This window comes from Acanthopagrus latus, chromosome 1 (assembly GCF_904848185.1).
Source record: "Acanthopagrus latus isolate v.2019 chromosome 1, fAcaLat1.1, whole genome shotgun sequence".
NCBI lineage: Eukaryota > Metazoa > Chordata > Actinopteri > Spariformes > Sparidae > Acanthopagrus > Acanthopagrus latus.
This window is the reverse complement of record NC_051039.1, coordinates 836,899-854,737: the sequence shown is the minus strand read 5'-3', so window position 1 is coordinate 854,737 and position 17,839 is coordinate 836,899. Positions and strand designations below refer to the sequence as shown.

Genomic DNA, 17,839 nt, shown 5'->3' with positions numbered 1-17,839 from the left:
AGAATCCGCAGACGCTCAAGTTAGTTACCATTAACATCTGTGGAGTGATTAAAATGTCAATAAAGATAAATGTGTACATAACTAAAAAACACACAAGACAAAGAGTAAAGTGACTCCACAGAGAGCAGCAGCATGATGTTTGTGTTTGAAGCTAACTGAACTTAGCATCTGTCTGGTTCCTCTGTGGGATCAGTGAATTGGATTCTGGATTATAACAGAAAATTAATTTGTTTATGTCTGATCCGTCCAGGTTCTGTTGATCCAGATAATCTCCACAGATGAACTCCACTCTGTGATGTGTGAAGCTACATTAACTGTGTAGCAGTAAGAAGCTAATGTTAGGCTACAAACAGACGACATCACGGTCACATGACTGAAACGTCACCATCACTAAGAGTCTTACTGCACAATTACTATGTTTAATAATTGTTAAAATGATGTTTAATGTCAGTACACTGTACAGAGATGTTACAGTCTGGTGATATAATATTTAATAATCATTAAACTTATGTTTAGTCTTCATACAGACCGCAGACAGCAGCTCTGTGGATGCTAGCAACACACAAGCTAGCAGCTACAGGGGGCGGGGCTTATTGACCGTATTTTAGGACCGCGCGGAAACCGCCGCGGCAGTGAGCTCGGTGACGTCAGCGCAGTCTGCTGCTATCAGCAGGTCAAGAAAGATGGCGGCGGAGGAGAGCAGGTTGAAGCAGCGGAATCACAAAAACAGCATCTTTAAAGAAGGTAATTAAACACACGCCGAGCTGTGCGCAATGGTACCGACGCGGAGGAACACTGCGGCCTCTCTCCGAACACGCGTGTGTCCCCCGCACGCTGCTGTGCGGGTGATACGCGTGATGGAGAGCCGCTGCGGGGAAGCTGCTCCGCTCCGTCGAATAATCGCGTCTCCTGTCGTTTCGCATCCTGCTGCGGTTTAAACGCGTCGCGCCGTCCGAGCGGGTAAATATCCCTGCAAACACGGAGCTTCACGTCCGCTGTCCGGTACCGAGGGGGGCGTTTGGACCGACATCGACTGGTCCCGGCTGTGCGCGGTGTTCTGCCGCGGAGCCCCGGTGTGAGGCGGGCTGTTAAGCCGTCCAGCTGCTCACCTTCAGCCCGCTGTGTGTTTGTTGTTAGCGGAGCAGCTAACATAGCTGCTAGCTAACATAGCTGCTAGCATCTTCGAGCTAATTCTTCATTGTTCAGCTGTTTTTAAAAGGTGTTTATGCCGGCAGGTCGCAGCTACGCTACTAGCCCACTGCTAGCTGTGAAGCGAGCTAACGTGGATTGTTGTGTGAGCTCAGCTGGGCTGACACACCTGCAGTGGACCGCAGGGTGGTTTACCAGAACCGGCTTTCACTTGACAGATATGAGCTCTAAGCTCGGTCTCACATCGAGGTCGCGGACTCGCGCAGTTAAACCAACGCTGGATTCGGTCCAAAGGTCGCGTCCACAACACTGACTTGGCCCATAACCCGACCCGTTCTACACTTTAAATGTGTTCGTGTAGCGGACTAAAGAACAAGGATCGACTCGGTTCTGATGGTACTGGATACCGTTAAGTAACGCCACAGTGTGACAGTGTCCGGCAGGAGTTCTGTCAAAGAGGCAGAGCTACGTTAAATATGTGATTTTATGAATGTAGTTTGGTGTGTAAAGCTGTGACTGGCTGTCAGGTGGAGTTCTCCTGCTCCAACACCACAGCTGAATACCTGGTTATTATCACTCATCTACCTGCCGCGTTACTGACAGCTGCTGAGTCTACAGGCTGGTCTACAGGCTGGTTGGTATGCAGGCTGGTCTACAGGCTGGTTTATTCCCAGGCTGGTCTACAGGCTGGCTGGTATGCAGGCTGGTTTACAGGCTGGATCATGGTCAAACTACAGCTTGCTGGTTTCCTTATCAGTGTTTTTTCAGTGTCACAGCTGAAATGTTATCAGCCGTCAGTCTGAGCTGTATTACAGTCAGTGTTGGATCGTGTCTAACGGGCTCTCGCTCGGTTCTGGTGACCCATTAATGTTGTTTTGCACACTGATGCAGCAGGTTACTACGGGTCAGGCTACATGAAGCTGGTTCTGCTCGTGTTGTTGCAGCTGCAGAGAGCTCGTTTGGACTTGGACATGTGGGGAGCTGCACACAGTGTGCTCGGACCGAAGTGGGGCAGAAAACTGTGTGTGTGTGTGTGTGTGTGTGTTCACACTGTGAGCTCTCAAAGCTGCAGAGTTGCAGCAGCAGGTTTCCACATTATGATAGCGATCAGAAACTCAGTTTTCAGTGTACGTTATCACAATATGACCAAGTTAGAAATCAGAGTCTCAGAGGCTGAGTTAGTGGAACTTTGTCAATCGTGCTGCATGAGGAGATCTTTACAGCCGCTCCTCTGACCACGACACGACGACACAGCGTCCAGTAAAGACACACCTTCAGGCAGGTGGATCTGTTGTAATGGGCATGCAAAGTCCTGCCGCTCTGGGCTGATGTGCTGAGTCAAATGGAGTGAAGTCGGGCCTGCAGGTGTATGAGAACATGCAGGTTTGACACACAAATGTCTCATCAGGATTTTGAGATTTCTTATCTGTTATCTGTTTGTTGTTCTGGGATCGTTGACTCACATGTCACACCTGAACTCTCCAAACTGCACATCGAAAAAGAACTGTTCATCGATCCATTATTGTGTTTGAGTCATTCGTACCCGACATGTACAGTAGCTGTGAGTGTTTGTGGGTCCTTTGTCTGGTTCTTGAAGTACCTGAGAGCTGAACAGGACCGCCTGCTGACATAAGTAGAAGTGGGACCAGATTCCTCTGCTGCCGGCTGCAGTGACAGTGATGGAAGCAGGTGATCTCTCCTGACGATCAGCTCTCTGAGACGACTGCACAGGAATCCAGCAGCTCGACCTGTCTGATCAGGACGATGTGTGTTCACTGCTGCAGCGTGTTGTCTTAACGGACTCCTCAGGTGTTTTCCGACTCTCATAAGAACTTCTGTCCGTCTGTAACTAACTAATGAGTTGCTCTGCTAAGCCTCAGCTCATTAAACCTCTGTTCTGTTCACTCCAGCTTTCCTGTAATAATGAATAAAATGTTGATCAGTCTGCATCTCATCAGCCAAACAATCAGCTGCAATGTACAGATCAACTTTTCATGCATCTACCTGCTGTCTTCTTTTAAAAGCATAATTTAATCCTGCGCTTGATTACAGTGATCCGTATTCCAAGCTTGTTTGGATCGATTATTGGTTTGAGAATTGACGATCATGGTACATGCTGTATTAACAACATCAGAGTATTTATAGAAGACATCAGCTGATCAGATTACTGTTCATTTATTCTCTAATCAGGGTCTGTCGGCTGGCGGCTCGTCTGAACTTTCTGCTTCATTTCTCTGTTGGACTGGAGCAGTGTTTGTCCTCAGGCAGCTCATGTGCTGAACACTGGGACGCTGGATTAACCGGATCACTGGTCGTCGTCTTAAAAGCCTCAGTTAGAGCACACGTCGTCATCATCGTCGTCATCTTCATCAGAAAGGCGTCTCACACAGTTTTAATGTGGCCTGCATGTTATTTATGTCTTCCAAAGATGAAGCGACTGTGCAGCAGTGAGCTGGACACAGATGAGTGTTGTTGTGTTGTTGTGTTGCTGCCTGCAGAGCGCTCACATGGCCGACCAGCTCAACACCGACCTGAATGAAGACTCTTCTTCCCATGAGGCCGCAGGCGGCTCAGGCCTGCCTGGTTAGCTGTGGCATCACAAGACAGTCTGACTGAGCACTGTCACGTTAACTACCAGGTCCACAGTGACTTTGCTGCTCCACAGTGGTATTTACTGTCCTGATCTCAGATCAGTGAGCTAGACATGACACAGTCCTGTTCTCTGACGTATAAGGTGAAGGCAAACACACCTAAACCAGTCAGATATGTCCTGAAACATCCAGGAGCTGCAGGACCAGTGGAGTGTAAATGCTGCCATACAAGGAGAGCTGAGGGCTTCGGCCCGGAGGTTAAAATCTGGCTCCAGGGAACAACACTGACTCATGGCTCCGTCCATTTACTGTAAACCTGCCTGCCGTCCTGGAACAGCAGCGACTCCCCTCGGCCTTCCTGTCAGCTCGGCTCCTGTGTCGGAGGTCAGGAAGCTTCGGACCACCAGAGAGTTTGTTGATCCTTGTGAGGAAACTGCAGTCAGACTGTAGACCGTCCAGACCACTGAGTTATTTTTTTAAAAATTGTCATCGTCATAATGTGGAATTTTGAAATAATCCTGTCTGTTTTCACACACATAGTCAAATACTTGGACTGGGCAGCAACCTAGACGTGACATCACCTCGAGTGCTCTGATTGTATTCAGTGTTTCAGTCGAGCTGATCACACGATCACTGAAACGTCCACACCGGAATCAAGCTGTGGTTTTAAGCCTATTTAAAAGATCAGATGTGTAAGAATTCTGCTTTGAGATCTGGTCAGTAAAACCTTTAACCACCACTCTCCCCTCTCAGGTGGCCACGGGTTTAAATCCGACACGTCCCCGATGAGGCGTGAGGAGGAGGAGGAGGAAGACGACCTGCTGGAGGAGGAAGAGGTGGGCGTGGCCAGACCGGTGCAGATCGTGGTGGCGGATGAGGAGGAGCACTCGTTCTCGCTGCAGGAGGAGGCGCTGGAGCGGCTGCTGCTGCAGGAGGAGGTGCAGGACCTCAACGTGGTCGTCGTCTCTGTGGCCGGAGCTTTCCGCAAGGGCAAGTCCTTCCTGCTGGACTTCATGCTGCGCTTCATGTACAAACAGGTACGCTGTCGGTCGAGGTCGCGTCGTCTGCGCCGGCTGGACGGTGATCTGACTTTATTTAGAAACACCTGATGTTCATCCCTGCTGAACAGTTACGACTCCAACAGCATTTTAAACTGTGTCACCTTTGTATGAGTTTCAAGGACGTTTATGTACGTTCCTGACCTGATGATGGTTCCACCAAACAACAAAGCAGGAAAAGTATTATGGATGAAATCATGACACTCATTGTCAACACGTGTCTCCATGACGACTGAGAAAGTTCAGCCAGCCTCTGATTTCATCCCTGAACACAGTTTTCATCTGTTAAACATATCAGTGTCCAGACAAAAGAGTTGGACGTCCAGTCAGCTGTTGTGGGTTTTAAACCCTGCAGCAGAAAGCAAAGTGTGTGTGTGTGTGTGTGTGTGTGTGTGTGTGTGTGGTGTGTGGTGTGTGTGTGTGTGTGTGTGTGTGTGTGTGTGTGTGTGTGTGTGTGTGTGTGTGTGTGTGTGTGTGTGTGTGTGTGTGTGTGTGTGTGTGTGTGTGTGTGTGTGTGTGTGTGTGTGTGTGTGTGTGTGTGTGTGTGTGTGTGTGTGTGTGTGTGTGAGAATCTATGGTAAGCACTGAGGAACATTCTGGAGGGTTTCATCGGGCTGTAAAGAGGATTTTAGGCTGGCACAATGGCCGGCTCTGTGGCTGGGCCTCCGCTGAGCTCGCTGCTGCTTATTACACACATAAAGATGGCCTTTATGTGTGTAGAATAAGCCCCGCCCACACAGGTCGGGTCACGGCGGGGTCACTGATCACAAACATCCTGTGCGTGTGACTGATTAACTGCTGTGTGTTCTGTGTCCATTTTTAAGCGTCCCACAGTTGAAAGCTTATTTTGACTTTTCAGAAACCTTTTATAGGGGATGACGACATTAATCTATTTCTGATTATTAGAAACCCCTCAGAATGATTATCCCACACATGCTATGGTCACTGGCTGAAGAAAAACCAATTAAGACACTTAATCATAACCGAAATGAAAAGTTTTCCACCCTCTTGTCTCGGTCCAGTCCCCTGGGTCGTGGGTCGGCGGGGAGGAGGAGCCTCTGACTGGCTTCACCTGGCGAGGCGGTTGTGAGAGGGAGACCACGGGCATCCTGGCCTGGAGCGAAGTGTTCGTGGTGGAGAAACCAGACGGATGCAAGGTCAGTTTACAGGATCAAACCCTCTGAACCCTTTACTCCCTCTGGTTACGCTTCATGTGTGTTCGGGGTAATTCTGGCTGATACACATCATCTAATTGTAGTTGTAGCTAGTATGATGATGATTATGATGATGATGATGATGATGCTGTTGCAGGTTGCAGTTCTTCTAATTGACACACAGGGGGCGTTTGATAGTCAGTCAACCATCAAAGACTGCGCCACTCTGTTCGCCCTGAGCACCATGACCAGCTCCGTCCAGGTAGGCCGTCTGTTTGTCACGTATGAATGTCAGAGTTCTGTGAGCAAACTTCAGTGATGGCAGCAGGTGAGCAGCAGGTTGATGTCTTGGTTTGTTTCTGTGTTTCAGGTGTACAACTTGTCCCAGAATGTCCAGGAAGACGACCTCCAGCACCTCCAGGTCAGACGGCACCTGAGCAACTTTTCTGTCGTTTTCATGCCTTCCACCTGATAAGCAGACGTTCGACTGTCTGACCTGCTGGTTTCTAATCCAACAGATTTACAGCAGCAGCCCTGTCGGAGTGCACATCTCCATATCAGGGTGTTTTCTTTTCCCGATGTGTTCATGTCAGGATTAACCTGACCTTACACTCTGCAGGCAGCAGCCATAAGAGGCAGAGAAGCAGCTCTGACAAATCTTCTATCTTTGGTCGCAGCTGCTCATCAGCAGTCTGTCAGAGAGACGCTGGACTAGTTTGAGCAGGAAGTTTTTAGAGATCATAAATTTTAAAAATGGTTGCTTACAAAGAATCAGCTGCAGTGAGGCAGCAAACATCAGTCAGCTGTTCCAAACACCATCGTGTCTCATTAAAGGCTTTTAAACGGCGAGTGCTCGGAGCCGAGAATGGAAAAGCTCTCACGGACCGGACGAAGCTGGTGAACAGTCACATCTGTTCCTGTACTGACTGTCTGTCATGACGTGTTGTGCTTTTGTTTCCTCTCCTCAGCTCTTCACTGAGTACGGACGTCTGGCCATGGAGGAGGTCTACGAGAAACCCTTCCAGGTGGGATCCTCTGATCACCTTCGTCAGTTTGACTTTGAGAGACGAGCTCTGTCTGGTCTCCTCACCTGGAGTTTGTGTCTGTGTGTGTTGTTATTTGTGCTGCTGGAGGAGCAGAAGGCTTTAATGTTGTTGTCTCTGTCTGTTCAGACGCTGATGTTCCTGATCAGAGACTGGAGTTACCCCTACGAGCATCCATACGGCCTGGAGGGAGGCCAGAGCTTCCTGGAGAAACGGCTGCAGGTTAGTTTCACCGGTCGAGTGTCACTTTTTTTATTTTTTTGAATGTGCATTTAATAGGACTGATATAAAAACGTCCATTGATGTCTGTTGTTCAGGTGAAGCAGAACCAACACGAGGAGCTGCAGAACGTCAGGAAACACATCCACTCCTGCTTCTCCAACATCGGCTGCTTCCTGCTGCCTCACCCTGGACTGAAGGTGGCCACCAACCCACACTTTGATGGACGGCTCAGAGGTGAAGAGCACATCATCGCTCTTGTCTTGACCCTCTTAAACCCACTGACTTCATTCTTTTGTGCTCAGTGCGAATGTGAGAATATGTTCATCACCTGATCTAAACGCGAGACGCCTCATCAAACATCCTGTGCTGCATAAATAAGGAAGGAATTCAGGATGTGATTGAGGTTTTGTCACCCAGCTGTAGAGGAGCGTCACAGCATCCAGATACAGACTGAAATCCTTGACATTGTCTTGAGTCCTTCTTAAATGCTCTGAACAGAATCGTCTGTTTTTAGAGTGAGAAAATGTTTCTGCTGCTGTGAAACATCGATGTGTTTCTTGTTTTCATGCTGGAGACGCCAAGTTTAATGTTGAATAATGTTTTGGCGACGGCAGGTTGGTGTGTAACTGGAGAACACCCCTACATGGTAACTGGCCAATCACTATTTAGTATGTGAATGATGTAATGGCGCTGGAGTCGGACGGCGTCACAGTGAACACGGAGAGTCGGGTCGTCGGCGTGAGGACATTTTGGCCTTTTGGTGTTTTATTTAATGAGGGAACAAAAATGGTGGACAGAAAAGTTCACATCAGCCAACACGTTTCACTCGTGACGCTTCACTCTGCTGCCAGCAGAACCAGCAGTTTCTCTGATGCTTCATTCAAACTGGTCCAGTCTGTCCAGAAAATCTCCAGTGGGACCTCGTCAGATCCATGTTACACTTTCCTCCTGTCAAAAGCCAAGAGGCTGTGATGCGTTTTTACTTTATATGACTCTAATTATTCAACGTGATGATGTTGGGAATAAGCACAGTAAAGCAAGCTCCTAAATGACGAGGTCCGTATCGAGCGGTGCTGTTGCATCCCTCCTGGACTTCGCTGGTCAGAGTCACTGGGACCGTCTGGAGGGAATTCTACATTTGGGACAAGTTGTGTTGCTGATATCGATCCTTTGGGTGATGAGCAGCGTGTTTCTCACTGGAATCAAACGGGTCATTATTTTCGGATTTGATCAAACGGTCTGAGATGCTTCACTAAAGGAAGCAGCCAGTCGTGGTGATACTTGATGTTTTGCGTACGTTTGTGTCTCAGATATCGACGAGGAGTTTAAGAAGGAGCTGGTGAATCTGGTCCCGACGCTGCTCTCTCCAGAGAACCTGGTGGAAAAAGAGATCGGAGGAGTGAAGATCACCTGCAGAGACCTGCTGCACTACTTCAAGGTGAGTTACTGATCACATCTGCACAACACGCTGAGCTCTCCAGCACCACACACAGCTGGTTCTGACCCGATCTGGTGGTTAAACTGCAGTCTGATGTTGTTCTTCAGTCTCTGAATGTTTCTGCACCTGTAGAAGGAGAATCAGTTTCTGTGTTTGTGTTTTCAGGCTTACATGAAGATCTACCAGGGGGAGGAGCTTCCTCACCCCAAGTCGATGCTGCAGGTCAGTCCAGCTCCAACAGTCTACGTCACGTAGTCTGTAGATTAAAGGAGCAAAACAAACTGACTGTTAACGCAATTTATACTGTTTTACTGTGTTTATATGTGGCGGACCCTGCCACCTTTCTAGCTTCAGTGTTTCCTCTGAGAACAGCTTGTTTTAAAATTGCAATAATTTAAATTAACATATTTAAGAAGCATTTTTCTTACAAAAGTAAAAAGATTAAAAAGATAAAAAAAGCCAAGATTGATATCATTATTTAAAGGTGCAGTATGTAAGAATTTGCCACCTGTCAATTAATAATTGAAGTTAATAGATGAAGGCAGAGTCTCACCAGAGTTGGTGTTTAATGTTGTTAGCAGAAGCTCCTGTTGGTAGCAGGGGAGCTTAGAGCATCAGGGAAGTGAAGGTGCTAACAACACTAGCATGGGCGCTTTGGACCACAACAGTCACTGCTGCTCCTGCTAAAAGAAGAAATCTCAAGCTGAGGATCAGAAGATGCAGGAAGGAGAGAAAATGTTGACGTGTCGATGAGTGATCGCGTGTTGACTCTAGTCCTCCATGTGTTGTCATGTTTCCCAGGCCACAGCTGAAGCTAATAACCTTGCAGCTGTAGCAGGAGCCAAAGACGCGTACAACAAAAGCATGGAGCAGGTAACGCATCACTTCCTGTTTGATGATGGAGCGTGCAGATCAGTGACTCAGGATCAGTTATTAACTTGCATTAATGACGTCTTGGCTGATTTGTGCTCGCAGGTCTGCGGCGGAGACAAACCCTACATCTCCCCGGCGGAGCTGGAGCGCCGCCACGTGGATCTGCGGCAGGCGTCGGTGCGACACTTCCGCTCCGTTAAGAAGATGGGCGGCGAGGATTTCTGCCGGCGCTACCAGGAGCAGCTAGAGGCGGAGCTTGACGAGGCCTACGCCAACTTCAGCAAACACAACGACGGCAAGAACATCTTCTACGCCGCGCGGACGCCCGCCACGCTGTTCGCCGTCATGTTCATCATGTACGTGGTGTCGCTGGTCACGGGCTTCGTGGGCATCAACTCTGTGGCCACGCTGTGTAACCTGGTGATGGGCGTGGCTCTGACGGCGCTCTGCATCTGGGCTTACGTCAAATACTCTGGAGAGTTCCGTGAGGTCGGAGGAGTCATTGACCAGGTGGCTGAAACCCTCTGGGAACAGGTGAGCTGTCAGGCTGACAACCTGAAATACAAACTTCCTTCTGCATCAGGTAGTTTATAGTTTAAGGAAGAAAACATTCGACTTTTAACCATCAGTGAAAAGTTTGTGAAACTCTGAGCCGGTGTTTGTAATCCTTCACCCTTCCATCCTCCTCCTCTTCCTCCTCTAACCCTTCCTCTTGTTTTCTGTCTCAATGCTTCCAGAGGACTCCTCGAAAGGTGAGCGCTGCAGAGCTTCTTTTAGTTCAGTCCAGTTGTGTAACATCAGCTGCTCCGCTTCACTCGAGTCATTTGTTGATCCTGACTTTGTGAAACGTATCTGATACGAGCAAAACAAAAAATGTGTTCTTGTTGTCAGTTTCTCTGACATTTGCAAATTAGTCCAGTGAGGCTGATCAATATATGTTGTTCCTCTGAGCTCGAAGCGAGAAATCCCACCAACAGTCAACATATTTTAGATTATGTTTGAGATGTGAGTCGTCTGTATAGCAGCGAAACGAGATGTTGTGATGGAATGGAAGCAAAAGCAGGAAAGTTTTCTTTTAACTGGAACTACTTCCAGAAAAATGTTCTCTTTATTTCCCAGAACTGTTTCCTCCTCTGTGTGTTTGATGATCAGAGTGTTTAGGACCCTGCAGTGACCTCCTCCTCTTCCTCCTCTTCCTCCAGGTGTTCTCCAAGCTCTTCGAGGTGGCCCGGAGTCGAGTCCCGTTGGGAAGCCTGATCCCAGCGCCGCGGCCTCGGCTCGCCTCAAACAACAACGTCAAGAAGAAAAACTAGCAGCAGGCCATGTTGCCGTGTCACGTCGTCCCTCTCCCTCCCCTCTGCTCGGTTTGTAGGACGGTTTGAGACGTGTAAATCTGTTTGTGTCTCCGGCTGTAGGTGATGGTTCCTCGCCGTGCTGGCTGTAGGTTTAAGGACTCGCTGTAGACGCGGATGAAGCGGTGTGATGTATTTTATTATTTGTCAGTGGGCGGGGTTTAGGTATTTATTGGTGGGAGGGGCCATTATTCCATCACTGACGGTCATCCTACAGGTGTGTGCTCACCTGCAGGATGACGACATTAATGATTCCCATTTATGTGAATGTATGAATGAAGAGCATGACCACAGACCCCTCGTCATGGTTTCCCTCCTCTCCTCCCTCCTGTCGTCTCCGTCGCTGGGCGGCGTCACGAGGAGGAGTCACAACCAAAGTTTACAGCTTTACTCGTAGAGGCGCTCAGAGCCAGCGGACTGACGGCCACGGCCAGGAAACTGCAGCTGACACGAGGTTCTTTGGACGTCCAGGACGGCTCGGTTTCAGGGAAGTCTTACAGTTCTTCTCAATAACTCTGAATCTCAAACTCACGGATGTTTTCGCCAACCTGTGCAGGTTGATCAACCTCGTTTTAAATCAAAAAAATCTAAATCTGACACTAAATGGATTTTGTTTGAAATGACCATCACAACAAACACTGCTTCTCCAACTCGTAGCTCTGCTGGATCTTTCAGTGGTCACGTGACCGCAGTTTGGGCTGAAAGCTCTCAGAAAAGCTACGTAAGTGAGTCTTATATTTATAAGAAGAGACACGTCTCGGAACAGATTGATAGTTAGCTCAGGATTTGTTAGCTTAGCCTCACGTGCGACCTCAGTCAGATGTTACCTTCCTGCCAGTCATCCAGCAGCGCTTTGTGTCCAGACGTCTGCTCAGTGTCCTCAGAGGTTGGACCTGAGTGACATCTGTGAGGTCACAGTAACAGTTCTCATGCTGCAGCCCGATGCAGAAAATAACATTTGAACTGAACTTCACTTCCCAAAATGTGAGCAGGGCGCAGTAAGTGTTCGCTTCACATTTCATATCTAGTGTTCCCAAACTGTTGGGTTTTAGTGTGTTTCTCTATCATGAGATACTCCCTCCTGAGGATATAAAGTCCTCCTCTCCTCCTCCTGAGGATATAAAGTCCTCCTCTCCTCCTCCTGAGGATATAAAGTCCTCCTCTCCTCCTCCTGAGGATATAAAGTCCTCCTCTCCTCCTCCTGAGGATATAAAGTCCTCCTCTCCTCCTCCTGAGGATATAAAGTCCTCCTCTCCTCCTCCTGATGCATTTAGCATTCTGCTAAACACCTGAAGCAGCTGAGACTTGATTTAAAATGGAGAAATAACCACAGAAACATCAGACGTCTCCATCAGCTCGTCTGCTGTGATCACAGTCTGCAGAACACATCACAACTGATCTCAGATCAGATTTACACCTTTTTATTAAGAAGTCGTCTTCATGTAGCTGCTGAGCTAACAGTGTTAGCATACACCCCGTCTGAAGAGACTGCACAGGTTCGACAGCGTGTACTTTTTAACACTTAGTTTTAAATATTCAGACGTTCTCAGCAGCTTCTGCCGACAGTTGTCGTTCCAAACGAGGCCTCTGTGAGTTTGTCGACTCGGGGAACACAGAACTGTAAGACGAGCTAAACAACCCTGAAACCAGCTGAGCTCCTGAAGAAGTCTTTTAAATGTGGGCTGGTCACACTGACATACGGACAGACGGAGCATCTGTAGCTGGTGGTTTTAGATGAGACTGATTATGTTTGTTGTATTGTTGATCCTGACTCCAGTATTCTGCTGTTTCACTGTAAATGTTGATGATGTTTGTGGCGTTGGAGCAGCAGCTCTGTATCTGACGCACAAACATGAAGGTCAGATGTCGGACATGTTTCCATGTTTGTCCCCGATGACGATCTCAGTCCTCTTGATCTGACCGCCAGTGTGTCAGAGACTGAAGCTTTTTAATTTTTCCTCCTGTAGATAATATTTAATTATTTAACTCGAGTGTCATTCCTCCTCCTCCTCCTCCTCCTCCTCCTCCTCCTCCTCCTCCTCCTCCTCCTCCTCCTCCTCCTCCTCCTCATCTTGATGAATCTGAAGACTGGAGCACCTCCTCCTGTTTGTTTTGTTTTGTTTTGTTTGAAGCACCAGAAGCTGTTGAGTAAAACACTAAAACTCACCTCACCTACACTACGAACACTCTGTGATGACGGGCTCAAGTTTTTCCATTTTTAAGCCAAAATCCGTCAATCGGATGAATCGACGTTTTCATTCCAAACATCGGCCTCGTCATCACACAGTTGTTTTTCCTGAACCACGAGTTTCTTTTCCTTTTAATCATCATTCCATCCACGACAACATCACCACTGTGTGCTTTTTGTTTTTGTACAGTTTTAGTTTTTTACAGCCTCATCCACACACAGGGCATGTGTATGAAATATATACATATATAAATATAAATTTTCTAGACCTTTTTGTAGCTGGAAGAACAACGGTTCGGGTGGTAGACCAGATTCAGCTCACTGGATGTAAAGGAATGCTTTCGTGATTTGTGGATATGTCTAATAAATTCCTTTTTTATATATATATTTGTAAATTTAATCTTCCATGAGCACTGCGATTCCACCCCCTGCTGGTAAAGAATGTTTATAATCTGGATCTTTTCTTTTTTTCTTTTCTTTCGTCTTCTGTTGCATTTTAAAAGTTATTTTCGTTAATTTATTTTTCAGTACAATATTAAACCAAACTCCTACAACACAGAGTGGTGTCCTTCTCCTTGTAGCTGCTGTGGTTCTGCTGTCGGGGGTTTTTGGGCCCTGCAGCCGGTGCTGGTTCTGGTTAACAGACGACAGCTGAGTATCTGATTCAAACGTCACAGTTCAGAATTAAAATCTTCTTTTGTTCCTCCAAAAGTTTATCACTCGAGTGTTTTCTTCCCGGGTCGTGTCAGAAGGTTTGAAACGGTGACATTCTGTTCTTAAAGCCTTTAAAGTTAATCGATTTGTAGTCTTGGATTTCTGTAAACAGCGACGTCATCAGTTAGTTACCGTCGGGTTGGAGGATTACTTTACTTTAACAATTTTGTTCCAATGCAGTTAGTGATCATCGGCTCAGGTTTGACCTTTGGCCCTTCTCTCTCAGTCTGCAGCTGCTCTCTCAGGTGAAATCCAAAAGAACTTGTAACCCTTCTTATAGTATCTGTAATCTGATTACATGTTTGTGTTCTGTTGGAAGAACCGTTTGTACCGAGGGAACCGAACACAGCAGCAGTCTGAAGCAGGCAGAGGGAACTAAAGTAATCATGTTTGTGAAGTTCTTCATACTGTTTGACGTAATAAAAAATGTTTTGGACATTATTGCAAATCAAGAGTCATAAACTCACTCAGTCTCTATTCGTACAGCACCAGCTCACAACAGAAGTTGTCTCGTGACACATTACAAACTAACCTAAACCTAAACGAACTCCTTGATTCATTTATTACAGAGGCGCAACATTTCCCCCCGTGAACAAACAGTGATGCTGCAACAGTTTGTCACAATGGAGATAAAATGTGCTGTGATCAAGTCTCTGGTGTCAGACTGTGTTGAAGTCTGTGGGAGGAACACCTCAGAGACGAGGTCATCACCTGAGGTTTTACGGACATGATGAACAGGACGGGTCCGGTCAAACATCACTGACGAGTTTGTAATCACACTGAGAACAGGAACAATGAAACACTCAGGTGATGACCTCGTCTCTGAAGTGTTTCTCCCATAGACTTCAACACAGTCTGACACCAGAGACTCATGATGAGAGGACGCTTCCTTCTGATTTCAGGTCCTCGACACTGACAAGAAGTTGTGAGCAGCTACTTTAAATGCATGAATACAGAGAGACAGGAGTGTTGGGCAGGTCACAGTGGACTCATCAGGTCCAAACTCAGCCACTAGATGGAGCCACTCGTCACTTCCTGGAGTCACTCAACATCAGTTTAAATGTCAGTTTAAACGTCTCCTGAGCTCCTCTCTGTACAGTCGTGTGCTGATGGAACCGATGTCCAGAACCCTCCAGAACCCTCCAGAACCCTACCCCTCAACTGAACCTCAGACCAAAAGACTTTACTGTGAATTAGTGTCTCGTATCTGCAGAGAGTTTCTGATTTTCTCTCTTTGTTGCTGCTCGGGACGCTTTACCAACCCAACATGTGTCTATTTGACTTCCTGGGAATGAGACTCAACAATCAACTGTCTTTGTGGTGCGTTCAGGAACAGCTGGGACAAATCCTACTGTAGAATCAGTAGGATTTGTCCCAGCTGTTCCTGAACGCAGGAACTTTAACTTTAATAGTCTTTGAATTCTATTAATATGACGTGAGCTTCAGTTAGCTTTGAGCACAAATGTCCTTCAGAGGGAGACTTTTTACTCTGATACTCTGAGTCCACGTCAGAGCCTGAACTCTGTTACTGTACTGGAGGAAACAAGCTGGATCAGTACTGCTACTTTTACCAGAGTCTGTTTGGACACCAGTACCTGAACGTCTCCTGGAGGACAGACTGAGGACTTTGGACTCCTGCAGGTTTGTTGTCTCATGTGCATCTATAAAGTTTTAACAACCAAATTTTCCACTGAGAAGTCAAACGCTTCCGTTTGTTCACACGTCATTGAAGTCTGATTATGACACTAAGTCAATAATGAATAATCTCTGTATTGATCACAATCAGGATGATCAGTTCTGCCAAACAAATAAATGTAATCACAGATTTCTTTACAGAATGAAACACTTCTTGTGCAGTGGAAGAGAAAGATGAGGTTCTTTAAATCACTTCTTAAATCCCACTTTTACAGTTTTACAGACAAATGTAAAGTTGTTTTTTAACTTTTATTTCTCTTACTTGTAACAACTCATTTAGATGTTTTTGTGCTGTCACATCTCATTCTGCTATCTTGCTTTAACTTCACCTCAGACTGGACTTCCTAATGTTTGTCTCAACTGTTTATTCTGTAATATTCAGGCATCCAGAGCTTCTGTGTTAGTGAAGGTTCTCGGTCCTACAGATCAGGACACTCCAACACTATGTAAGGACACTCCCACACCATCTAAGGACAGTTTCACACTATGTAAGGACACTCTCACACTATGTAAGGACACTCCCACCCTATGTAAGGACACTCTCACACTATGTAAGGACACTCTCACAATATGTAAGGACAATTTCACACTATGTAAGGACACTCCCACCCTATGTAAGGACACTCTCACACTATGTAAGGACACTCCCACCCTATGTAAGGACAATTTCACACTATGTAAGGACACTCCCACCCTATGTAAGGACACTCTCACACTATGTAAGGACACTCCCACCCTACGTAAGGACAATTTCACACTATGTAAGGACACTCTCACAATATGTAAGGACAATTTCACACTATGTAAGGACACTCTCACACTATGTAAGGACAATTTCACGCTATGTAAGGACATTCTCACTATGTAAGGACGTTCCTCTAGGTAGTTAGAACTGAAGAAACTTCTTGGATAAGAGGTGAAACGTCTTCAACAAAATGCAACAGGTCCAGCTGTCTACGATACGGAACTTAGAACTTGTGAAATCTGTTTTTAAAGGTGCTGTATGGATAAAGTTTATTATTATCATTATATTTTCATGCAGACAAATGTCAGCTCAGGAGAACTAAACTAATAAAGACCATTGAGTGCAGCATAAAAAACAACAACTGATGACATGTCAAAGTCCCGCCCATAATGTTTGATTGACAGGTGGGGAACAGAAACGAAGCAGAAAAGAGTTGGACTGAAACAGAACTGAACCCTCTTATCAAACGTCCTCCATTTGTTCCTCAAACATTTAGAGCATTATTATAACATTCACGTTTCCTGTTGTGCTTCATGCAACATCAACAGGGGTTAAAATGGGCTGTCAATAATAATGAATGATTATCAGGGATAATTATTTATCATGATAAATAATAAGATCCAATTCACATTGGATCACCTCGGTGCAGCAAGAGAACAGAGCCAAGTCATCAAATCAGTCTCATAAAAAAGGTTCCAAACTGTTTGTATCTTATTGATAATCGACTTAAAAACTACAGCAGCTGTGATGGTCGAAGGGTTTTGGAGTCTTTGACAGAGTTGAAGTTGGCAACATTCACTCTTATTATCTATTATAGATTGTTATCTATTATTATAAAATAGACAGTATAATGGTTCAACAGTCTTTTATTCAACACAAAATGAAAACACACAATCTAACCAACATGTTTAGTAAAAACCTTCAGAGTACAGATGGTATAAAGAACAGTTTAGAGAACAAAACTCATTTCACACATGAGGACTGTAAACTGGTTTAAAACAAAAAAAACCCTCCGTGGTTCATTACCTACAATAAGACAATCAAAGGTCATTAAAGATCCACTTGGTAGCATCAGTGAGGCTCAAAAATCAACATGTAGATCTTTGAATATGTAAATGAGGCAGTCATATTAAATATGCACTCATTTGCATAAACATCCAGCACAGAAATAAACACTCTTAATCTGTATGTTGGACTTTTCTTCCACTCGTCTGACAGAAACGCTGCTGGAACTGAGTAATGAACTCAGCAGTGGTGTCATAACCTATAACCTATCACAGAGTCCAGCACAGAGCGGCTGAGTGAATGTGGTCTGGACTCTGTGGAGGAGAGTCATGGTGTCAGAGACCCTGTAGAAGGACAGAACACCTGCACTGTGATCCAGGTACACTCCAACTCTGGAGGACCGAGGACCTGAGACGGGAGTTTGGATGTTGTTGTACCAAAACTGATAACTGATATTATCACATCTTCATGCCCAAGATTTGACATGTCTTCCAAATCCACATTCATCTGAGCTCCCTGCTCTGCTGATATTCTTGTACATGACTGCAACACAAACTCCTCCTCCTCCTCCTCCTCCTCTTCCTCCTCCCAGTAATAACATCCAGTCAGACT

At 46.2% G+C, this 17,839-nt stretch overlaps 1 protein-coding gene across 1 annotated transcript; it reads left to right on the top strand.

Moving 5' to 3' along the window:
• Nucleotides 1-592: 592 nt before the first annotated feature.
• zgc:158270 (uncharacterized protein LOC791213 homolog) lies at nucleotides 593-12,048 on the top strand. Its single transcript, XM_037106039.1, has 13 exons — nucleotides 593-744; nucleotides 4,494-4,777; nucleotides 5,821-5,955; nucleotides 6,110-6,214; nucleotides 6,323-6,373; nucleotides 6,921-6,977; nucleotides 7,125-7,217; nucleotides 7,313-7,451; nucleotides 8,528-8,655; nucleotides 8,821-8,877; nucleotides 9,457-9,528; nucleotides 9,631-10,062; nucleotides 10,731-12,048. The coding sequence occupies exons 1-13, from the start codon at nucleotides 684-686 to the stop codon at nucleotides 10,839-10,841; spliced, it is 1,725 nt and encodes a 574-aa protein (XP_036961934.1). The 5' UTR covers nucleotides 593-683; the 3' UTR covers nucleotides 10,842-12,048.
• Nucleotides 12,049-17,839: the final 5,791 nt, after the last annotated feature.